At 54.0% G+C, this 24,937-nt stretch overlaps 1 protein-coding gene across 2 annotated transcripts in view; it reads right to left on the bottom strand.

The window, feature by feature from the left end:
- The window catches only part of KCNN1 (potassium calcium-activated channel subfamily N member 1), a 51,173-nt gene extending 27,375 nt beyond the window's left edge, over positions 1–23,798 (bottom strand). Inside the window, exons 1-3 of one of the 2 annotated variants that reach the window (XM_074939535.1) lie at positions 23,202–23,798; positions 3,501–3,944; positions 1,419–1,514 (exon numbers count right to left, since the gene is read on the bottom strand). In XM_074939535.1, coding sequence (XP_074795636.1) covers positions 1,419–1,514; positions 3,501–3,944; positions 23,202–23,798 — 1,137 coding nt within the window. Of the gene's footprint in view, positions 1–1,418; positions 1,515–3,500; positions 3,945–11,402; positions 11,494–23,201 lie in introns of those variants that run through there. The other variant, XM_074939536.1, reaches the window with a different exon arrangement.
- Between the last annotated feature and the right edge of the window lie 1,139 nt (positions 23,799–24,937).

Here is a 24,937-nt window from a genome sequence, read left to right as displayed (position 1 = left end):
CCTCGGTGTATGTGCAGGAGGGGGTGGCAGGTGCTAAACATGTTAGTGGAGTCCCTCTTAAGCCTTCAGAATAGATCTTAAGAGGGACATGGGTCTCCTGTACTGGGGAGGATTTCATCTGTTGATCAGCACTGTCTCAGAGGAACGGTGCCACCTAGTGACTCGCCAGCATGGCTTCCTGCAGCACCTACTTATTCCTTGGAGGTCTCCCAACTACTAGGATCTACTACGGAGCTGAGCTGGGTCAGGTTAGGTCTGTGGCACCAGATTCTTTTAAAAGAGCTCAAGGCCGAATTTCCAGCCCGTTGGGTGCTGGGTACTTGGGAAAACTTGCCGGCAAATGTCACAATGGGAACCTGTTGACCCCACTTGAAAATCTGACCCTTATGCAGGGACCTAAATGGGAGCCGAGTTCTTGTGAAAATCTGAGCCCAGCGGAAGGTGCTGAGCCCTTGGAAATGTGGCCCGCATCTCTTCTGAAAAATTCTGGCCCGTTCTGCTCCTGCTCCTCTTAGATCTGACACAGTTGCAGGGCTCAGAGACAGCCTCAAACCACCCCCTCTCCAAACCCCTTTGAACTTTGCAGGGCAGGAAGGGGTTGAAAAGTTGGGATCCAGGTCTGAATTTTGCAGCTCTGAGCCATCTCTAGGAAAGCTACAACATGCCCACCCAGCTGGGACAGCTAATCAATCACCCCTGTATTGCAGTGGTTCTCAACCGGGGGTACGCATACTCCTGGGGGTACACAGAGGTCTTCCAGAGGGCACTCAACTCATCTAGATCAGTATTTCTCAATGTGGGGGATGCAACTCCCAGGGGGGTCATGGGATGGGTTTGGGGGGGTCACAAGTGCAGGGCCAGTGTTAGGGGGTAGCAAGCAGGGCAGTTGCCCGGGGCCTCATGCCACAGGGCACTCTGCGAAGCTAGATTACAAGCTTCAGCCCTGCCGCCCGGGGCTCCGGCTTCAGAGAAGGCTCAGAAGTGAAAAACAGGCTCAAGTATGACACTGAAATGTAAGTACAATATTTACATTCCAGTTGATTTATAACGCTATGGTAAAAATGAGAAAGTGAAGTGTGCTGTGACACTTGTGTATTTTCATGTCTGATTTGATAAGCAAGTAATTTTTAAGTGAGGTGAAACTTGGGGATACGCAAGACAAATCAGACTCCTGAAAGGGGGACAGTCATCTGGAAAGGTTGAGAACCACAGTTTGGACAAACTCAGGTTCCCACGAGGACCACCGGCTTCGTGTCTCAGGAAGGGGGGGGGGTTGGTTTGAGCACATGCAATGGGATTCCCAGAGGAACGTTCCTGTCTGATTTCACACTCCCATCAGCTGTGCCTGGTGACGGCACAAACTCCACCCCCCCCCCATGAAATAGGGGAGGGGCCATGCGTTGGGGTGCGCGGCTCACCTGGATTTCTCTGGCATGGTACATGATGATGAGGCCCAGAAGTATCATGGTTGAAAGGCTGATAAGGCATTTCAGTGCAAATGAATATGAAGACTCCTAAAAGGGAGACAGAGAGGAGCAGCATCAGGCACGGTTTCCCCCTCGGTCCTGAAACTAGTCACACCGCGGCCCGTGGCAGGGAGGCTCTGGACTCTGCCCGCTCAATAGTTTATGGAAAGGCGCGTACCAAGCTGTTGGGAGGGACTCACCGTCTTCGCATGGGCCAACCACGGCGGGGCGCCACCGGGCATGCAGCAGGGATCCCGACTCCAGGAGAGAGCCTATCTCTTGGGCAGGCCATCAGCCACTTGCACTGAACTCCAGGCTGGGTTGCTGGCCTCTGGGGGCAAATCTCCACAGCAGCTGAGAGGTGGAATCCCCAGGGCCGCGGACGCACCCGGGGTAGCCCTGATCAAGCTTGCAGGCTACAAATAGCAGCGTGGCCATGGTCTGGTGCGGGCAGCAGCTCAGGCTGGCCGCCCAGCTACGTACCTAGGACCTTGGAGGGGGTTGTCCTTGGGCGACGAGTTCATGCCGCCATGGCCACGTTGCTATTCTTAGCGGACGAGCTCCACCAGAGCTAGTGAGCGTATGTCTACCCGAGCTGGGGTTCATGTCTCCCAGCTGCTGCCTGGACGTACCCCCTGGCACCAGAGGTTGGCTGGGAAGCCTGCGGCAGTGGTTAATACTAACCCTGTGCCCCTCCCTACTGCTGGTCAGCAATGATCCGTTAAGCCTCCCAGCTCCCGCATTAGGATCCACATTTATTTCACAGACAGGGAAACTGAGGCACAGAGCTGCTGAGACATGCCCAATGTCACCCAGGAGGTCAGGGGCGGAGCCAGGAATGGAACCCAGCTCTCCAGAATCCAACCCTGAGCGTTAGCCCTTGAACAGGCTTCCTCTCTGGAGATCCCAGAGGCAGCCTCCAGTGTGGCTGAGGGGGACAGACGCCATGTGATCAGTTCAATCCAGGGATGCATTTGCCACATGGACGTTAGCAGCCCGGGGACCTGTTCTGATCCCCGGGGCCTTGCACAGAGGTCTGCCGGCTCTCCAGTGACAGATGTGCATGCCAGCTTCTGTAGCAGCAAGATCTGGGGCTCTGTAGTCACAGGGAAACTCTCCCCACGTGCCCAATGTGCAGTCGACAAGGGGCGCGCGGGACAGGTGAGCTGCATGGCAGCGTGCAGGGGACAGGCGGGTTTTTGCATGAACGATTCTATCTGGTCCCACACCCCTGCCGTTTGGGGGATGATTCATCAGCTCTGGAGAGAAGCCAGCTGAGCAAGAATGATAAAGCATCTCGCTGAGCCAGGACTGTTCACACTGTCAGCACAAAGCGCCCATCAGCATCAAACGTCGCAGCAAAGAGCAGGGTCCATTAATCCTCAGTGCAGCTTGGGGGAGGAGAGCCATCGCCAGGCCGGTGCAAACACAGACACACAGGAATGGGGAGGGGCGCACACACGATGCACACAGATAACAGGTATACACCCACACAGATGGGTCCATGCACGTATCCCTACATCGGTGCACGCACACACACACAGACTCTGGGACGCATCCTCCTTTCCCCAGACGAGACGCACCCACCCCACACCCCGGCATGCCCATGTGTGCGCACCCCCACAGCAAGCCGACGTTCAAACACGCTGGCAGAACCGCTCTCTCTGTCGCCCTCACACACTTTCCTTATCCCTTACGCGTGTTACGGTGGCACTTGGATGCCTGGTGTGCCAGGCGCTGTACGAACACAGCTGTCTTGCACTCACAGGGCCTCCAGCCCCCTGCTGGGCCCACCTTGGGCAGAGGCCCCGTCCGCGTGAGACCTAGGTACCAGATAAAAGTTCCACTTACACTCCAGGGCTGGGACTTCCCGGACCCTTTCCTTCCCAAGGGCGACATACAGGCCTGGTTCCCGCAGGGCGTGAGGGGGACTTATGTGGTACCCAGGGCTCGCGCCAGCCTCTTCTCTGAGCCAGGCACGTCTGTCCCCCGACTCCCCGGCCTTTCGGCTTCACAACCGGCCGCGGTCCCTACCTTGGTGTAGACTCCCCAGGAGAGCTCCGTCTCCGTCACCATGACCACGATGCCGAACATCCCGAAGATCAAGGCGTAGTCGCTCAGGCGTTTGCGCTTCTCGAAGAGGGCCCGCCGGTGGCCCAGCCGGTACCCAACGTTCTGGTTCTTCCTCTGGTTCCGGGAGCGCGCCGCCGACTCCTCGTCCGCCTGCAAGCTTGTATCCTTGGCCTGCTCGGTTTTGGAGACCACCACCTCCAGGCCCGAGCTGTGGAGGGTCTGCAGGGGCTGAGTCTCGGCCCCCAGTTCATGGAGGTTGCGCTGGGAGGCGCTTAGGCTGCTCAGGGGTCGGACCACGCCTCCATTGTACTTGCAGCTGTTCATGGCTATCTCGGTGAAGGGGTTGGGCTCGCTGAACACTGTCTGGGATCCAGCATGGTTCAGAACCTGGGAGTCCGCATTTACCTGGAAGGAGACGGAGATGGGGCTAGAGAGACGCAAACCCGGGGGCAGAAAGACGAGTGGGGGAAGGGGAGAGCTCGTCCCCTTCTCAGTCCGAGCCCCCCGGGGCCTGCAGCCTCCATTCTACAAAGCAGGATCTGAGCTAACTATTAGTCTGTATCTCTAAATGGCCCCCTCAAGTGTTACTTATCTAGCATCACAGACGCCACACGGACAGAGAAGGGAGTGCAGGCCCTGGGCTGTTCTCAAACCTCAGACCATGACTGCTAAGAGCAAGCATCGGGAGGTGGCCCACGGTGCCCACCTGCACAGTGGTGCATGGCTCTAAACTGCACCCCTGGGCCGCTCTTGAACCCCGGTTCCCTGGCAGCTGCGAGAAGGCAGGCCGTGGTGCCCACCCATAAGGCAGGGAGACCCCTGATATTACCAAGATGCAGAGCTGTGGATGGCAACCAAGCATGAGGATAAAGGCTCCATTAGCAAATGGATGGGGAGGCCCAGAGGCAGGGATCATGCTGGGTGAGAGGGCTGCAAGGGCCTACCCAGAGGTGAGGGGCTTGTCTGCTCGGCCCTGCCCAACCTTGGAACCATTGCAGGGTGAAATTCACCCCCGGGGCAGTAGACCAGGAGGAGAGGACAAGGCAGGCATGGGGAGGGGCGTAATGCAGTTCAGATGCTGTGGTGATGGGCACTCTATAAAAAGTAGGTAGAGAAGAAAGAAAGAAAGAAAGAAAGAAAGAAAGAAAGAAAGAAAGAAAGAAAGAAAGAGAATTCAGCAGCCTGAATACAGGATACAGGTACACATGCAAGGGAGCATGGTTACCTGATCTACTCACTAGACAACACTCCCTTCCCAGAGCTGGGAATTGAACCCAGGAGTCCTGACTGCCAGTCCCTGCTCTCACCTCTGAACATGCCCAGAGATGCCCACAAAAAAATCAACAAACCAACAACTCAGCTGGTTAAAATACTTTGATCCCAAAGGTTCCCAAAAGGATTTTGTAAACTTCAGCTCTGCACAGGGATCCCTTCGACCACTGTGGAAATGCGGCCACCTCTGTGGCGAAGTGCACTAGCCGCATAACAAGTCACAGCAACAGGGTAATGCAGTACAGCTGAAACCACCCCTGGGTGGGGGGTTGGACAGAAGCAGGTTATATCACACTCCCAGTCAGTAACCGTGCCGGGCCGGGCCGGGGACGCTAATGATCCAACCAGCGGACCAAATTTGGTCATGAACCCTGGCCACGTGCCACCCGAGGCATGCTGCGCATACACTAAGACGATCGTGGGACTTGAATGATCAGTTTCAAATCTCATCTAACAGCCAGCGCCCACTCGTAGAGCCCTGGGCAGATACGAAATCTGTATCTGCATCCGATTTGCGATCCACAAACATGGTCCGTGGATATAAAGCAGATATCTGCAGATCCACAAGAGCTGAGGCACTCACTCAGAACAAAGCGCGCCCCCTAGTAACTCGCCGAGGCGTCAGGATCATGAACAGCTGTCAGGGGTGTGATTAAAAATGACTGACCGACACAGCATCCCAAATGTAAGTAGCTCTCGCTGGTCTCCCTGCTTAGCAATGAGCACTGGCAGAATCACAGCATGAAGAACAGTGGCTGGACACCTGCCAGGCTACCCTCCCTCACACCCCTTCCTCGGCCCACCACTGCTTTGGCGTCCAGGGACCCAGCATTTCAGAGGCTGCTGCCCAGCGGGAAGGGAACAGCTGCAGCCGCAAGAGTGGGGTGGACAGGTCTGTCTGGGCCTCCCTAATGAGGCTTTGATTTTTCCTGAGCTGTGTGGAGCCATCGCGCTGGCTGGCGAACAGGTCTTTCCCCGGAGCTGATTAATGGCCTGCATCTGGCGCGGGGCACGGGCTGGGGAGTGAATCTTCCGTCTGTTAGCCAAGTGTCTGCACGTCAAAACAGAGTGCCTCCAGCAGATCTGGAATAACGCCTCACCTCCCACTCTGGAGCCAGTGCAGCGAGGCCGATAGGCGAAGCCACCGTGTGCTCCAGCTTTGAGGCAGGGTCACCAGTGAAGTGAGTTTGTTCGGGCTTAGTATAGTTGGCAGGGGGTTGTTATACAATCACTGTCCAAAGCAACGTGACTTCCAGGTTCTCTGCTCGCAATGGAGCCAGGGCAGGAAGAGAGGAGGAAAGGTGTGTGTGTGTGTGTGTGTGTGTGTGTGTGTGTGTGTGTGTACGTACACAAGGCTATACAGTCACAGGAACATAGGAACTGCAACACTGGGTTGGACCGCGGGCCCGTCTAGCTAGTGTAGAGCAGGAAATTATTTTCCCAACCCAGGAGAATTTTTGAGATTTTGAAAATTTCTCCCATCCTGAATCAGGACAAAGTCAAAATCGCAAACATTTTCACAAACTGGTAATCAAAAAAAAAAAAAAAAGAAAAGAAAAAGAAAAGAAAAGAAATCAGAGCGGACCAATCAAAATGCTGTGTTTTGATTGTTTCTACGCATTTCATTTTGATTTTGACTTAAAAAAAAAAAGAATTCTTGTAAGTATAAATTAAGTAAAATTTTGAAACAAAAAGCGATTATGAACCAAAACCCGAAACAATTCACTTAGAAAATGGCCAGACATCCAATTTCAACTATTTTGAAACTTTTTTCCAATTTTTTCCCCAATCAGATTCGTCCAAACTACCCTTTTCTCGTGAACAGTTTTGATTTTGAGAAATCAGCTTTTTCAGATGTAAAAACGTTCCCGGTCAGGTCTATATCCAGCCTGTCCCCTACATTAACCAGCAGCAACTGGGTCAGAGAAAAAAATCCTGCAGGAGGCACTGTTGGGATAACCTGCTCCCTGGGAAATTTCCCTCCTGACCCCTATTAGAGATTGGGGCTCATGCCCTGAAGCATGAAGGTTTCCAGCCCTTCCAAAGCCCTTTCATAATTTACTGGCTAGTCTCACTACACGTTTCTTTGCTTTGCTTTTCTGAGTGTTGCTAAGCTGTTGGCCTCAATGCTGCCATGTCCACGGGCTCACTGCGCCCTGGATGGAAAAACACTTTTTTTTGCCAGACGTCAATTTGCCACCTTCCAGCTTTGTGCAATGGCCCCTCTCGTTCTTGCAGTCACATGAAAAGCCTTTTGATCAGGCTTGAAGCAGCCTGCACGGTCACTAGCCCAAAGCACTGAAGATGAGCTCGAAAATCAAAGCCCTCTTTCTAAAAAGCTGTCGGATCCTAAATGCAGCAGGGTTGGGGAGCTCTCCCGGGCAGACAAAGAGAGGGGACAGACGTGGTGCTGAGCACCATAATCCATCCCCTGCTTGACCCACGTGCAACAGGGAAAGGTCCCACGAGGGATGGCTTCTCGTCGCATTTCCAAGCACGTGGGCAAGTGGGAAGCCCCATCCTCTAAAGCAGTCACTGAGGCCTCCAACAGGGCTCTGCTTTGCTCCTGGATACACCTGAGACAGGCCATGAGAAATCACCCCACCAAACAGAGCCCTGCTCTCTCTGCACCGGGTTCAAAGCCCACCAAAGTCAATGGGAGTCCTATTGCTGTCCACTGGCTATGGAGGACGTCCAGATCAGGCTGACCCTCAGGGACACCTCAGAGAGCCCATCGAGAGCCACGAACGAGCCTGCAGACCCTTGGGGTGATGGGGGACAATGCTACTAGCTTGTGCAGCAGGGTGGCAGCCAGCTGGTGGTGGGCTACAGCAAATCCAGCCCAGTCTCCAAAACCAATCCCATCTCGTGGCCATGGGGAGAAATCAGAGGGTCTCGTTTCAGCTCCTCGGGGATGAGTTTTGAAGGCCAATGTCCTAACAGAGGTGCTTGTTTGCAAACTCAACAGGGAGGCTAAGGACAGGGGGTGAGAGGGGTGAGGCTGCATCATCAAAGCCATGGCCCCGTGTGACAACAGACAAAAGTGAGGGGACTCCGAGTTCCGAGACCCTCCTAGGCGCAAAGACCATGGGTGGCTGTGTCCTCCTTCGACCTGGGGTTGAGAACCCATCACCCCAGGAGATTCCAGGTAAGACAGCCCCTCTCCCCCTGCAGAGAGAGAGCTACATACCACACACACACGCACACACACAGCCACTCACTCACAGGGAACGCTCCCCGGGTGCCGGAGCTGCTTCCTTTAGAGAATCTCTTGGGAAGAACAATGAGAACGAGCGAAAGAAAACCAACAGGATCAAAAACAAATCCTTATGATTTGCCCTGGATTTCCAGAGATTTCAGCCGAAAACTGGGGGCGGGGCAGGGATTATGATCCACTGCATAGAATTCCTGATCGGCGCAGAGAAACAGACCCCCATGAAAAAGAAAAGGCAAGGCCAGCCCCACCCTTGGGAGCTGGGAGCTCAGATACCACGGTGATGGACATAGGTGGAAGATGGCCTTGTGGCAAAGGGGCTAGGTTGGGGCTTTAATGGGGGCTCAATATCCAGCTCTGCCATTGGCTCTCCAGTCACTTCATCTCTCGGGCCCATGGCTCCCTGCTGATCAAGTTATAATTTCCCATCCCAAGGGGAAGGGGGAGGTTTAGGGGCAATCCAGGGGAGGGTCCCAGGTCCCGACCCCCGGAGGCACTAAGTGCTCCATGCACAGGACTCCTTCCCGTACCTCGTCTATCCGAAGAGACGTGTGCCACACAGCTCCTGAGAGACCTCATCAGCTCAGTTCTAAATACAGTGAGCTACAGGAGGGCATTTGCGGTGTGGAAGTGTGTACAAAATATACCGTACTGCGGGTCAGACTGTCTCTAAGTGTCTGGGCAGCTGGCCAGTTCCAAGTGTAGCACTTAACTGCAGTGCATACTGGAAAATAGAGACCAAATGTACAGTGTTGTCCAACTTTATTTTATATATGGTCTTTATTTTCTAATGTGTACTGCAGCTACGCGTTAAACTCAGGTATTGATAGGAAAAACATATCCCTCTATTGCTAAGGTTATATGATAAGCACAGACACCTAATCTGTATACACTGATTGGCTAGACAGACAGGCCTGGTAGGGGCTAATCTAGGTTTTGCACCAACATGCAAATGCCATCTCAGAAGGCAGCTCTCGGCAGAGCATGCAGACAGCTCCGCTGGCCCACTGCAGAGCTGAGAGTTACACAGATCTGCAGAAACGACCTGCAAGCAAGTCCTCCACCAAACTCCTTGCTACATGGAACAGCTGCAGGCTAGCTAAAAAAAAAACAAAAGGGGCGGGGGAGAGGAGCGGCGGCGTGTGTGCGATTTCCCAGGCCCACAGGCAACAAAGCCCTTTAAAAGCATCCAGCAGGTGCAAACTCACCCGCCGGCACCCAGCCACACTCATAAAATCCACCTGAGTAGCTGGGAGCAGGGAGGGTTTAGAGGGCAGGCTGGCGCCGCCGGGCTGTTGACTCTGGAGCGGGTGAGTAGTGGCACAGAGAGAGATGGATCTGGTCACCCGTGGATCTGTGGGTGGGTGCTGACTGGGGCATCAGAGGCAGGCCCAGCTCCTGGAGGGTGACTGATGCGGCGAGAGAATAAGCAATCCGAGTCTGAGTAAATAATAATATTTAGCCCTCATACAGCCCTTCGCTTCTTTCAGCTCTGCACAAACCACTGCGCAGAGGAACTCGTCTCCAGAGAATAACCCCACGGTAGGAGCAGCCCTGACCTAGTGCTGTCACCCCAAAGCAGACACGCAGGGATCCCGCCACCGACCACGGAAATGCAGCCACCTCTAGGGCGCAGCGCACCGTCTGCTTAACGAGAGCTGCAGGAACCCTTCGTGACAGCGGGTTGGCTGCACGGTTCATCTGAAAGGCACCATCCAAAGCTGCACAGCAACAAGTCCGGAGCGATCCTTCAGCACCGGGAGCTCCTGCACCACTTGTCTTTTCCGTGCTGGTCTCCCATCCAGCTACTGACCAGGCCTGGCTCGGCGTAGCAGAGAAGACCCAGCAGCGTGACAGGAGGGCTATTCCCAGAGAGCATCCCCACTTCACACCTGGCTGGCATGGAATTACTCCAGCCAAGAGCTCCCTGGTAATTGGCTCTGCCCAGTTTCTTGCCACCAGGTGGCAGATGGAACAAAATCTCCTCTCTGTCCAGTGCTTGGAGACTCATTTCTCCAGGGCCTTTGAGAGTGACACGGCTTGTCTGAAGAGAAATGAATGAACAAGGATCACAGGAACAAAGTCAAGGGAGCCAGCAGGAGTGGAAATGTTCTGTTCTAGCCCGGGGTTTGGGGGCTGAGGGGGGCCGGACCTAAGACGTGTCTCCGAAGGACCTGGGATGAGACAAACACAGGGTGCCAGTTACAGGGGAAGTTGATTAAAGCACAGGCTACCTTTGTGGAGGAGGAAGGGAGGCTGGTGAAAACACAGGAGATGGGCTCAGAGACAGCAAGGCAGGCCCAGAAGGGTGGGGAAGATCAGACTTTCCCTGGGCCAAAAACTCCTACCCCAGGAGAATGGGGTAATACCCCAGCATCGTTCCCACCAGTGCTGTGTGCCTAACGGATTTCTCACTTCGCTGGCAATGCCGGAAAAGATCATTTGGGGTCATACTGCGAATGGAAAGTTTCACAGGTTTTGGCAGATCGAAAGTAAAAGAATAATTGTTTGGGGTTGAACGAAATGCTTTGCTTTGATTCTGAGCATTTTAAATCGGGTTCCATTTTTTAACAGCAGCAAAGGAAACTTTGAGATGAAAAGTCCTTTGGAGTCACCGAATTGCAGCGTTTTGAGGTCTGCGGATTCCTTTTTAAGGTTTCTTTCCCACTGAAACCGTTTGGCGAATTCACAGACCGTTCCGGTGCCGCCGAGCCTGCGTTTGGCCCGGGGGGGAAGAAAAGTTGCGGACGAAAAAGGTTGCCCAGCTCGAGTCTGCAGTGCCGCGGCGCACACACCACCTGACACAAGGCAGGCAACACGCCCTCAAACTCAGACACACACACGTCCTCTCTCCCTCTCACACAGACCCAACTGGGCATCACAGGCGTTCCCGCACACGGCCCCTGCTGTAGAAGAAGCCCCCAGTCACACCCACAGAGATCGGGTGCTCACAACCACACACACACGGCAGGTGTAGGTTCTCCCCTTCTCTCATTCCCACTTGCAACTTAACCAGCACTTAGCCCTAGTGGGCAGGCAGCAAGGAGCCAAGGTACCAGTCAGCTCTGCCAGGGCCTCCCTGCACACTGCTGTCTGTCTGCACCCATCCAGACCTGCGGGGTGCTGCCCCAGGACTCCTGCTCCCCCCAGAGCCCTCTGAGGCACTGAGCTCCTTCCAGCCAAGGGGGAGCGACATGGCTGGCGGGGATAATTACAGCCCTGGCATTCACGCCCCCGGCACGCTGTTCTCCCCCCACCCGCCGCCAGAATGCTGCCAGTGGAACCCCACCCTCCACGCAGCACTGTCGGGGTAATTACAGGGCTGGGTAGCGGAGTCGCTTTAAAAGGGGGGGAGGAGGAAATCAAGCAAAAATTACCCTGTCACGCTGCCTTGGAATCTGACACAGGGAGAGAGCGCGGGGGAATCGATGCTCCTGCATACACAGCCCCTGGACATGCTGAATTACAGAGCACAGGAAATTCGGGACGTTCTGGGGCGCGCTTGCCAGTGACAAAGGGCAGGCTGCCTGCAATCTGGGAGCAGACCACTGAAATAAATACGGGAGCAGTTTAAAAAAACAACCACCCCCCTCCCCATATTTTGCCCCCCATCCTACCCAAATCTGGGACCAAGACACATGCCTAGTTTACCTGTGTGTTAATTCAGCACTGTGCACACACGGTCCCAGAGACCTAGTGGTGGTCACGCACCCCGGCCTGGTGCTGATCTCACACACACACTGGTCACACTCGTGCACACATGAGCCTGGGGCCAATCTCACACACATTTGTGCGTACACCCCCCTACAGCCCCCCCCACTGAACCTCAGAATGCCCAGGTATCCTCTCTGTCTTCTCCGCTTACGGCCTCCTTAGCCTCCGGGAGATGCAAAGACCCCTCACTTCGGCTGTTGAAGGAAGAAACCCATTTGATGTTCAACCCAGTTTGCATCACCTCCCTTGCGGCTCATCAGAGGCACCCGCTGCCCCTGCGGATGGCCAATGTAAAAGCAAATACTCCAAAATCTATGAGACAGAGCAGAGAGCGAACCGTGGCCAGGGAGAGGCCCAGCAATGCTCTCATCAGCATTCACAGGCCAGGAGGAGAGCGTGGAAGGCGAGCGAGAAAGCCTCTGCCCTCCGCATGGAAAGGAGAGAGAGACAGGCGGCAAGGAGAGAGATGGTGTTTTGTTGGTGCCATGGGGACAGGGGTTCAGATACAGCCGGCTCGGTCGGCGGCTCCGTGCCCACAAGGAACCAGTGCCAGGAAATGTCTCTTGCTTTCTGCCTCCCAGGGCCCAGTTTGCCCTCCCCAGCTCATGAATCAGCAGAACACACTTGCTCAGGAGAGGTGTCTTTTGCAGCGACCTCATCTCCAGCTGTGATCTCCGGCAGCCCTCCCAAGCTCAGCAGGGTCAGGCCTGGGTGCGAGACAGCCGCAGGGGACGCAGGCTGCGTGCTGGTGACTCAGCATTGACCCCCACGGTCCTGCGTGGTGCGAGGGGGCACTGTGGGGACTCGGTAGATCTCACTTCTAAGCCAGTGCAGACCCCGATGCCCCAGTGCAGTGGTAGGGGGCGCGGTGGATGACAGCCGGGCACTCTCACTTGGGAATCAGCATTGACCTCTGTAGGACCAGACGGCCTTGCTGGTCCAAATTCAGATCCCCACACTTGTGCTCCGAGGGAGTTAGCTGGCCCTTAGCCTAATACACCTGCTCCATCACATGCTCCTCGCTCGCCTCAACCCTCAGGGTCTCCCCATCCCCAATCCCCTTCCCAGAGCCCTAGTTCAGAGCAGCCTCTACCCTTTCTTTACAGCAATCACTTGGGTCCACCCTGCCTGGCTGATGCTCGTAGCCCCCCGCCGGCTCTCGCTCCGTTCGCTGGGGTTACCCCCAGTGGATGAAGAGATGGCAGCCGCACGAGCCCCCTGGGGCTGGGACGAGGTGCCAGATGGACATCCCTGCTTCTGTTCAGCCACAGGAGTGCGTGGCATGGATCGCAAGCTCCCCCTGCAAATCGGCCCCTGGCGTGATCCTCCCTAATCCCAAAGATAGAGGGACCACTGCCCGCACCCAGGCCTAGCCTGCAGGGCGCAGAAGTGAGCCCAGCCTGACCTCTTTAACCCTGTCAGCAGCTTTCCAGAGCGTCAGTGTGCTGAGTCCCACCAAACTCACTGCACCCAGGGGCTGCCCAAACAGGTGTTAGCTGGAAATGGCTTTTGCCCCCTACCAGCCCGGCCTGGATTTGAACCAGCGACGTTGCAGCGAAAGGCTCCGTAGTGCATTGCCGACCCCTGAGTCATCCAGCCCCCAAGCTGGTGCAAAGCAGCAAAGCTCCGTGGACTTCAGTGGCGAAGCTGAGTCCTCGTCCCCAGCTCCGTGCCAACCACTCACCCTGCACACCGGCCCCCAGGAAGGCCCCGCGCCAAGTGCCCCCTCCCTCTTCTTAAAAGGGCAGTTCACATTTCGCTTACTACGTAGGTTTGTTAATACTGCTGTTATTTATTTGTCACAGACCAGAATCCAATTGCGCTCAGCGCTGTACAAACAAAACTGAAAGACAGCCCCGCCCAAAGGGCAGAGCCAAAGTCGCTATAGAAATGAACCAATATATGCCCAGCAACGAAATACACGAACAGAATTATTCCTAATTAGGAACCCTATTTCTGAAAGGATCAGGAGCTGGGGTCTGTTACAAAGCCCAGATTTGATATAGTGTCCCTCCAGCTGTGGGTGTGGTGGGAATTATTTGAGGGGTTGGTTTTTCGTAACTGTTTGGCTGTGTTCCTCGTTATTCCCTCATGACACACACCAAGAGCAGGCATCAGAAACAGATAGCTCTCTTCCAGGGTCATCGCTGCAAGTGTGCACATGATTTAGTGGACAAACATCTGGGCGGAAATAATATTGTCCGCAGCCTCTGGGCACCAAAGGCAGCAACAGAGCTAGGGGAGTAAGCTCGGGATGGAACTCTGGCTAAATATAAAAGTCAAACTTTCCAACATGCCAGGTTTAAAAACAGGGCTTGGAATTTGGAAAAAAAAAAAGACACAAGACGTGAAATGTTACAACCCACCGGCAAAGCTGGGACCACGAACTCAGACAGCATCCCTGAAAAGGTTCTCTCAAGCCCATGGATATCAAAACCGAAAGTATCTTTTTTTCCCTGTAAGGATACTGGTTAGAGCACAAGTGGAAAAGGGCTTCTGTCCCCGGCTTTTGGAGGGAGGGTGGTCTAGTGGTTAGAAAAGGGGGGTGGGAATCAGGACTCTGTTCAGGACTATTTCCAGCTCTGCCACTGACTTCTCTTGTGACTTTGGGCAAGTCACCTCCCCCACCCCCCTTTGCCTCAGTTTCCCCATATGTAAAGTGGGCCCCTCTCCTGGCAGAGTGCCAGTTCCATAATCACTGGATCCATTCCCAGGCCAACCGCTCCATCTCCCCGTGACTCAGAGGAGCAGGATCGGGCCCTGACAGAGCATGAATTTCACTCGCAGAGGCCTGTAACCTGCTGCATCCCCTGCCAACACCATTTCTCCTGCCACAGCTCAGTGCTCTCTGTGCTATGACAAGGCTGGGGAGGTGGCATGAGCATCCGCAGGGATTTCTCTGCAGCAGAGACCAGAGAAAGGTTCAGAGACAGTGCCCAGGCTAAACTGGGGGAGAGGAGAAAATCTGATAAACTATGTGGAGCAGAGAGGGTGTGACGGGCCATTTAACTGCTTCAGTTGTGAGGACAGGAAGGAGTATGCCCTGTCGGGGCAGTCAGGTAAGAGGTTGGGTTCACATTAGTATGAGCGTCCGGGTGGTACCTCCCTGACCCCCACCTCCCCCCAATAATCTGCAAACTCTCCCATGAGAGCTGAAAATGAGAAACTGTAAATTTGGGGTCATGTGTCCATGTCCTGGGTGGCTGGGGCTGCTCTCTGACCCCAGGATTCCCCATCCCAGGATGCAGCGTAGGCCCTAACTCCTCTGCTCAGAGTCCGAGCTGGCAGGAATTAGCTGCATTCATATTTTCCCAAAAGGAAAAATTTGGTTTTGTCAAAACTGAAATTGTCTGAGGGGAGCATGTCATCTCAGGTGTGTGAGGGTCCAGTCCAGACCTGGCATCACAAACCCTATTTCAACCTCTTGAATCGTTCAGTTTCAACAGAAAATGTCAGTAAGAAAATAAATAAATAAATAAATAACTCCTCCATCCTGCTGATCCCTTCTGTCCTCCAAAAAAGGAGAAAGGAAGATCTAGCTTACAGGAATTCAGGATTATTCTCCCTTTGTGCCAGGTGCAATTTAAGGGTATTTTTATCACCTACTGCTGGGCGAATAACGGATTTGGGGGGGGGGAATCATTTTGGGTCGACCCCAAACCAAACTTTTGGGGAATTTTTGTCAAATTCAAAAAGTTGAAAAAATGTCATTCGATTTCCAGCTTCTTTTCCCTTTTACTTTTATTTTGAAAATGTTTTTAAAGATACTTTTGAATCAAAAAATCCAATTGTTTGGTTAAAAAAATGTTCAAACAAAACGTTTTGACTTTTTTTTAAACCAAAACGGTTCCCCAAACTCGATGCAAATTTGTGAAACGTTTCAGTTGATCCAAACCTTCATCTTTCACCAAAAAAAAAAAAAAAAGAAGAAGTTTGGGTCAAAAATTCTCAGCCAATTCTATTCCCCCCCCTTTACAAATGACACAGCAGAGACCCAGAGACATGCAGGCCTCGTCTACACTAGAAACAGCACTGCACGCCGTCTAGCTAAAGTGGTACGAAGACCCTAGTGTGAATGCAGAAACAGCAGCATAGTTATTCGCATACAGGACGGGGAATAAGCTGTATCAGTGTAAGGTACCTTTACACTAATCTAACTACGTCTCACCTGTATAATTATTTCAGGTGAAAAACAATCAACCCTTCCTAACCAATATAGTTATACCAATATAACTTGTAAAGTGTAACCAAGGCCTTACTCACAACGGCTGCAGCTGGGGGATAAAACCTTTGCCAGAAGCGACCTTCCCAAGGTCACTTGTTGTTGTTTACAGGGTTGGTGTAGCCGTGTCGGTCCCAGGGTACGAGAGAGACAAGGTCGGGGAGGGAATATCTTGTATTGGACCAGCTTCTGCTGGTGAGTGAGGTTGGAATCATATGATTTTCTCCCCTCTTCTTGTGAGGTGAAGAATCGCTCCAGGGTAAGTTTGAACAGGGGAGAAAATTAAACCGTATCACCCTCTTCCACCAACAGAAGTTGGGCCAGTCCAAGATATTCCCTCACCCACCTTTTCTCTCAATGTCACCCAGCGAATCCTGGTTGGGAGTTGAACCTAGGTGCCCTGCCCCCTCTGCTCTAACACATTAGCCTCCCCTCCCCGGGCCAGGAATAGAACCCAGGAGTCCTAACTCCCAAGTCCCTGTTCTAACCACTAAACACCACTCCCCTCTCGGTGGCTGGAACAGAACGCAGGTGTCCCAGTACCTGCACCTCTGCTAAAGGAATACAGGGGGCCGACGGGATCGCTGGCAGAGGACAGTCTCAAATGCAACATTTTCCTCCGCTGACCATTCTTTTTGCCTCTTGGTTTGCTTTCTCTAAGCGCGGTGGGCCTCCAACTTGTCTTCTGGATGGGCATGCTCCATACCTGCGCCATCAGCCACGACCCGATGGCAGCCACTGGACTATTTGTTCTTTAATGTTTTCTAAATGAGGGGGAGATTAATTGGCTGTCTGCTTCTATTGGGCACCTTTTGCACACTGCCTCTTAGGAAACAATTCCCGAGCGACAGCTATTTGCCCCAGATCCGGCCCCTCTCCAAGGCTGCGGGCTCCCAGCCACCCCAATGCCACGCCACCACGCAGGATGATCACCGGCCACTGCGTTCGGTAACGGCCTTTCCAAATGGTTCTGGTGGGCTGCCTACTTCGGGCCACAGGTGCTAGAATTCGGGGTACTGCCGCAGCAGGGGCAAGTGGGGAGCAATGAGATTCTGCTCTTTATTCCCGGCATAGCCAAGCTCGGCAGGGCATGATGTTACCTGTCCTGCACGAGGGGCCTATCAAGCTGGTGGCTGTCGGGGCCACAGCTGGTGGATGAGGACAGGGCTGGTAGGAGGGCGGCTCTCTGATCTTTCAGGGATGTGTCTGTAGGGTGGGGATTGATGGCAAACTGAGGGGGAAAACCCACTGCGGGGTTCTGGCGGTGTCCTCTGCAGCATAAAGTGGCGAACCCCTGCCCTCAGGATGTGCAAGGGTATGAGCCATTCTCTTGCCTTCTCAGCATAAATCACCAGGCAAACTGCAAAGCATGGGGAACCTTCATATACAACTGCTGTTATGCAGCATCGTGCATTTAAGCTATCGCTTGTAACAACACCCCGGCTTGTGTGGATTGCACCTGGGATCTCAAATCACCAGCCCCGACTGCCTGCACTAAAGGGCCAGGTGCAGTCACTTTAAGCCTGTAACTGACTCATAAACTGCTCTATTTGGTCCAGTCACTAGAGGGAGACAAAGAGCCACACTGTGTTACTGTAGGTCACACGTTGTCTGGCGTTGGCGCCGAGTTCCCACCTCAGGACGGGCTTTTATTAAATGCTGTTTGACTGATGTGCTAGAACAGCTGATTATCCACTCAGCAACGGGCCTCAGGTCCATACACTGCATGGAGCAAGGAAGCATTTGCAACAAGGCCGCCACTCTGGAGTTATTCATAGTAGACGATCATTGTGCTCAGCAGTTATATGGTGCCTGTCACCACAGGAGCTAGGCAGAACTCACTATCTGTATTTTACAGGTGGGGAAACTGAGGCACAGAGCAGGGAAGTGACTTGCCCAAGTGTTGAGCTGTGCCTAGAAGCCAAGAGCCCTGACTGACATCCCTGTGCCTTAATCTCTAGGCCACACACCCTCCTTAAGCCAAGAAGAGAACCCAGGAGTCCTGACACCCAGTTGTGTGCTCTCCCTAACACACAGCACTCCCTCCGTACGCTTGTTCTATCTTTGTATTACAGTAGCACCTAGAAGGCCCAACTGAGATCAGGACACATAGTGAGAGACAGTCCCCACCCCAAAGATTTATATCGCAGGCAACACACACAAAGGTGGGAGGGGAAACTGAGGCACAGAGCAGGGAAGTGACTTGCCCAAGGTCACCCACCAGACCAGTGGCAGAGCTGGGAACAGAACTCAGGTTTCCTGAGTCCCAGTCCAGGGCCTCTAACCCTTTGCACAGCATTGCCTTCCACAACTGAAACACCCGTGAAACAACAGCTGGTTAAATGCATCTGCTGTGGGTCCTGCAGCTGCTGGGTCATGTTATAGAATAAACTCTGCACCTTAGACCCAATTCTTGGCTCCTCTGCAATCAAGTTAATTGGAAAAGCCCCCACTGGGCGAAGCCGCTGCCACTGGTTTCCTGCCCTGTATAAACGCGGCCCCAGCTTGGCTCAGCACGCTTCCGTTCTCTATCTCCAGACACAGATCGCACTCGGGCCACTCTACTAATTACAAAGCACTTAGAACAAAGGGAGGTCGGCGCTGGGGGCTGTGTCCCCAAACATACCGGAGGAGCCCCCCCCAAGCTGCCAACACAGGCCCACAGGCTGGGCCTTGGTGCCTGGTCCCTTCAGGCTCCATTCAAACCAAGGGAGGATCCAGCCCATTGCTCAGCACCTCGTTAACGATCCTTTAAATGGGGACTGAGGACAGGCAACGGAGTGAGACGGTGGCTGCTCTGTGCTGCCTCTTGGCTTTAGCGGGCGCCCTTCCACACCAGCTTCCCACCAAGGAGCTGAGAGCGCCTTTTGGGCATGGGCTAGGCAGGGACTACCTTGCATTGTACCGATGGGGAAACTGAGGCCCAAAGAGGGAAGTGGCTTGGCCAAGGTCACGCAACAACTGGTAAGAGCAGAGCAGCCCTGACCCTGAAAGCGAAAGACCCCACGCCCTTTCCTTTCCTTGGCTATGGGAGGCATCACAGCTGTGCTTTTAGCTTCTGTATCATTCCAAACATAGCTTTAGTGGAGGGCGGGCTAGTGGGGCAGGTGGAGTCAGGACTCCTGGGTTCTACTCCCAGCTGTCAGGAGAACACGGGTTAGAGGGAATAACGGGCGATTTGGAATCTCGCTGCCTCGGTTCTGTCCCCGACTCACTGCGCGACCTTCAGCCACGCGTCTCCTGCCCTCGTTGCCCTGTTTGCTCACCTGATGCTAACGGGCGCCGCCACCCCCTGCCCAGGGCTGGGACTTTTATTGTTTATTGAGTTGGGGGGAAGGGGTTGTTACGTGGTCTTTGGGATGCGCTTTGCCATCCTCGGTGAAAGTCACAGAACTGCAAAGCATCAGGCTGTCCTTCTAAAAAAATCCCCTGCCTGCCTCCATGGAGATCAGAGGATCCAGGCAACAGTTCTGATCCTGAAAACCCTTTTTCCCTCTGCCAGGAGCCTTCCCTCACACAAGCACCCTGCCAGAGCGAGGCAGCTGAGCAAAGAAAGGCTTGCAGGATCAGGCCCATATATCAGAGCTCCTCCATTGTAGATACAGACACACCTCACTAGGAGAGGGCACGACACAAACACAGAGCACGACACAAACACACACATCCCACCCCTTCTTAAGGGCAGATTGCAAAGCCTCTTCCTAGTTTATCAACTTCCCTGGGGCAGTGATTGGCAGGGGTGGGGGGGGAAGAGTGGGCCAGGGATGCTTATTTGGGGGCAAAAGAGTCTTTTTATAGACCCCATCACTTTGAGATCCAGATGCAACGTTGAGATGCCTTTCAGACTTGACTTTGGTGTGGATGCATTTTATTGCGGGAAATACTCAAATTACATAAATCAAGAGCTGCACACGCGGCACTGTCACGGGACGAGCAGTGAACCCCCCGGCTGTCACTGGAGGGGCCGGTCCCTTCCCTAGGATCCCAGCTTTCTTGTTCAATGCTGCCTGCCTCCATTCGCATGGTTGTAGCCTCCCTTCGCACCCCAGGTGACAGGCTAGTCCCCCAGTTGTAATAGATTAGAAGGCCTCTCTCAGCAAACAAATGCTGCTGAGGACAAGTCACGAAGCCTGGATCTGCAGCCGTACAAACGTTACTTATCAGGGCTTTTTAAAACCTCCCACCATCCCCATATAAGCAGTTATCAAATATTCTCAGGCCACGACTGGTCCCTTAGCTGAACAAAATCAAAAAGGATAGATTTTGATCCCTTACTCCTGCAACAGTCTGGGCCAGATCCTCATCTGGTTTAAATCAGGAGAGCATCACTGACAGTAAGAGAGTGATGCTGATTTGTAACAGGTGGGGATCTGGCCCCACTGATTTAATCAGAACTAGGGCTGATTTACCTCAGCTGATCTGGACCATTTATGGAAAGACACCATCACTTTTTTGGGGAAAGGGGCAGGCCAGTAGGAAGGGAATTAAAAGTAAAGGGTGTCATTCAAAGACCCTGCAAAACAGCGCAGGATTTCCCTTGCTCTAGAAAGACAATTTCCTGCATCGGGCGGAACTGACCGATACTGATAAAAGACGACATTTAATCAAGCAGTTTTCCAAAATTTGATTCTCCCCCTTCCTGGACCTGTTTCGGAGTCCACTTCCCCAGCGCTGCTCTGATTCATCTCCCAGCCCATGATGGAGGCAGCGAGGACACGAATGTGACATTTCTATTTTCCTTTCCCTTTATCCTAAGTCCCCACCACCACTCCTCCCTCCAGTCGCTGAGATCTACAGCTGCTGGTGACAGACAATTTTAAATGCACATTGTTGCTAATTCTATAAACCCAGTGGGTGCAGAGAGAGAGAGAGAGAGAGAGGCCTCTTCCTTTCATATCCATATAAATTGACTTGGCACGAGCAATTCCATGGCTTTTGCACACCTCTTTCTGCAAGCCCGGTTTGGGAAATACTGTCCAGCTACTGCAGTGTTCTAGGGTTGGATGGCTGGACTTCACTGCAGAAACACTGAACCGTTAAGCTAGCCAAGTCAATACCTACATGGAGATGCAGCTGTTTGCAGACACTAAACTTGCTAACCCATCTTTACATGGCTAAGGCTGCCCGGCCACACTTCCACTCCATTAGGAAGTGACGTTATGGTAAAAAAGCAAACCAGCTGTTACTCTGGAAAAGCTTCAAACTCCTTCTAATAGAAGACATTACTCGCAACGCGTGACTTCTAATATTAAAGTCTTGGATCCCTTTTGAGAAGTTATAAAAGGCAAAAGCACAAAGATAACGCATGAACAGTTTGTCTATTTTGTTTTTTCAATCTCTCTGGTGAATTATCAGGGATCTTTTATCCTCTGTAGAAAACCTTGCAATCAATCAATAGGTTAATTAAAAAAGAGAAAACTCTGATGGTCCAGCTGAGATAAAACAAGACATGAACACCTTGGTTGGATGTAAAGGCCTGATTTAAACTCACTGAGTTCAATGGGCATTGGATCAAGCCCAAATATATTGAGTGAGATTTTCAAAGGAGCATAAAAGGAGTTGGGTGCTCCCTATCCGTTGGAATTCCATGGAACGTATGCACCTAATTCACTTAGGTTCCTACTGAAAACTCCAGCCTTTACTTTGGGTAGTTCTCTGAGCCTCTGCATAGATAGATACACACACACAAGCTATCCTCACCTCTGTCTGCCACAGCTACTAATTCCCTTTGATTGAATGGGTCTCTGCCCAATGCCAGGGATATTAGAAAGTTCAGACTGAAGAACGCTCCCCTCATTCTAAGCCCTCTGCTCATTCAAGGTTTACTGAACACCAACGTGAGGAGGATCAGAGAAATGTTCAGGAGCCATAAGTCAGCAGACCCTAGGCAGGTGAGGCTACCGCCCGTTTATTTCCATTTCCCCTACCCCAGGGTGTGAGCATTTGGGACTCACCCAGAGATGGAATCAAACAGCACTTTAGCTACAATTGACAGGAAACCAACCAGCCAACCAGAAAACAGAATCAGGTGAAACTCAAGGTTAAGGGAAGAGACTGGGAGTGACAAGGACAGGGATTCTTACCCATCTCCAAGCCAGGGCCCCTTTCCCCACACAGGGATCACCCTCCTCCCACCCACCCGCAGTCTATCTGGGACCCTGCCCCCCTTTTCCCATTTAGCACTGCAGGAAGAGCAGGGTGGGCGTGGCCCCCTGACACCTGTGGGATTGTGACCCCCAGGTTGAGAACTGCTGGATAAGGCCATAGTAACAGAGAGAATTTCACACCCTTACAAACAAAATTATCCCTGAATCATTCCTTGGGCCCAGTCTCACAGACCCCCACGGACCGTTCAGTCTCAGAGAAGGACAAAGCCCTGCGCTGAATTTTTAGCCACTTTCAAGAATCCCTCTCCCTCCCCCCCAATTCAGCATCACATCCTTCAGCTCAGAAAGAAGCAGGGCTCAGCACACAGTCCTGATGGACGAGCCCACCCCCAACACCCTCTGCAAGGCCAGGACTTCACTTCCACAAGATAATGCGGGGAGGGAAGAAGGCAAAGTTTGAGCCTGTCATCAAAATGTTCTAAACCCAGCAGTTCAGGCCAGGGGGGACCCCGACAGTTCTATGGGATTCCAGCAGCCTCATTAGGTTTTCGGGGGTGGGAAAGAAACATATCCAGGTTTCCTATGAAGGTATATATCTATCCCCCATTCCTAACCACACAGAAAGGAATCAGGTATTTAACACAACCCCGGTACCTACATTTTCCTTGGTAAGTCCCAGGCTCTTCAGACAAAGATCTGCTAGCAGCCAAGCATCATTAAAATCCCCCCCCCCTTGACTGGGTCCATCGGGTTTTCTCTCTCCCCACTTCACTAATCTCTCCTCTGCCAGCTGCAATTAGCTGGACTCGGAGAGCAGGGCTGCTAGCAAATCCTCCCTCCCCCCCTCCAGTGGTGCATTGTGTGAGCTTTACAAACCAAACACACACACACACCAGGGGGACCAAACTGCACTGCACAATGACAATGGGCAAGGAGAAGCTAAGAGGAGCACGGGGGAAAAGTGCACAGTCCCCAGAGAAAACACACACACACAGAGTCGCTAGAACACACACACACACACACACACTAGAAAACACACATACACAGAGTCGCTAGAACACACAAACACAAACACACAAACACACACACACAGTCGCTAGAACACACACACACACCCCCACACACGCCCCTACCTGCTGCTCCGGGGGGCTCCGGGACCCGCAGCGCCGCGACGCGCAGGAGCCGCCGGCGCCGGGGAAGTTTGCGAGCCGCTGGCGCGGCTGCGGGCTCGGAGCTCGCCGCCCCGCCTCGCCCCCGGCTCGCTGCTGACAGCGGCAGCGCTGCGGCTCGGGCTCCAGCCGGCGCGGCGGTCGGCTCTCCCCCGGCGGCGGGCGCAGCGGCGGCAAAGGCGGGCGGGGGGCGCGCTGCGCGGGGCCCCGCGGCGGGGAAGGGGGCTGCCGCACGCGAGCCCGCTCCTCCGCTCCGCAGCCCGGCTGCGCACCCCGCGGGGCGGGGGGCGGCTTCGCTGCGCAGCGGCAGCGGCGGGGGCAGGGGCGGGCGCGCCCCCCCGGGGCGTGGGCTCGCGGGGGCAGGGGCTGGGCTGCGGGGCTGCCGCGGGGGAGCGCTGCCGGGTGCCCCGCGGCGGGCTGGCGGCGCAGGGCGGCGGGCGAGCGCTCGCCGGGGCTCCAGCGCCGGACAGATCCCGGCCGCCGCGGGGGCTGGCGGCGGGGCGAGCCGCCGCGAGGCTGCGGGTGGTGCTGAAGGACAGCTCCCTGCCAGCGCCGCGGCATGGCCGGCCCGCCCCGCTCGCGCTGCCGCGGCTCCCCGGGGCGCTGGGGGAGCCCGGGCGGCCCGCCTGATTGGTGGGCTCGGCCAGCACGACCCTCATGACGCACCCCCACCCTGCGCCCTCCTCCCCTTCTGAGGCTCAGAGCCACGCCCACATTGACAGAGGGAAATGTTCCCTGCCCGTGGCCTGGGGGGGGTGGGGTGGGGGTGTGTGTGTGTGAGCTGCCCCCCCACAACCCTGCAGCTGCAAGGACAGGGCAGCCCAGACGGAACCAGCCCAGTCCCAGAGAGCAGCCTGGGGGAGCCCTTCCTGTCCCCTTCACCCCACCCATCATCTCAGTGCCCCCCCCGCAGCTCCTTGGGCAGGTGAAGCAGGCAGGGACCTCAGGGCCCGCCTTGCCCTCTGCTCAGGAAAAGGGAGCCCCTCTATCGAAACCGAAACAGAAACGCACCCCAGAGGAGACCAATGGATCTGAAGGAGCCCCAACCTCTGCAGACCGCGGCCTGGCCTTGGCCTCCTGCGCCTTACCTGCTCCGTGCCAAGGGCGCCCGGCTGGAATCAGCCCCTTGCTTTTAGCACACCCGGGGCGTGTCTGCGTGGGGATGGGGCGCGGCAGTTCTAGCGAGGGCTCTTGCTCTGTCTGTCTCCTGGGGACATTGGGTTCCCTAAACACCTGGGGGGAGAGCAAACAGAAGTCATCAGCGTGGAAGAGCTACAACAGACTCACGCGAACAGCCAGCACCCAGAGCTACCCACAACATCACACTAAAGATATGACTTGATACCAGTGTAGGTAAACTGGTGCAACTTTGGGACCTTGTCTACACTAGAAAGTTGAATCACTTTAACTTTCCCTGTATACTTAAAGTGGTGCAACCTGCCCTAGTGTGGATGCAGTTATACTGACATGTACTAGGATAGCTATTCCCACATGGCAAGGGGCATAAGGGTTACTGACCGAAGGCACCTTTATATCAATGTAACTGCGTCCACATTAGGGATCAGACTGGTATAAATCATCAGTAAAAATCACTCCCAACCTGCCATAGTTCTGCTGGTACAGAATCTGTGTGCAGAGCCACTGAATGCAGCATCATAGGGTTAGACACATCCCGTAAGGCTCATGTTCGGTGGGACTTT

The sequence above is a fragment of the Natator depressus genome, chromosome 25, assembly GCF_965152275.1.
Source record: "Natator depressus isolate rNatDep1 chromosome 25, rNatDep2.hap1, whole genome shotgun sequence".
Classification (NCBI taxonomy): Eukaryota; Metazoa; Chordata; order Testudines; family Cheloniidae; genus Natator; species Natator depressus.
The sequence above is the reverse complement of the archived record's forward strand: the minus strand, read 5'-3'. Positions and strand labels throughout refer to the sequence as shown.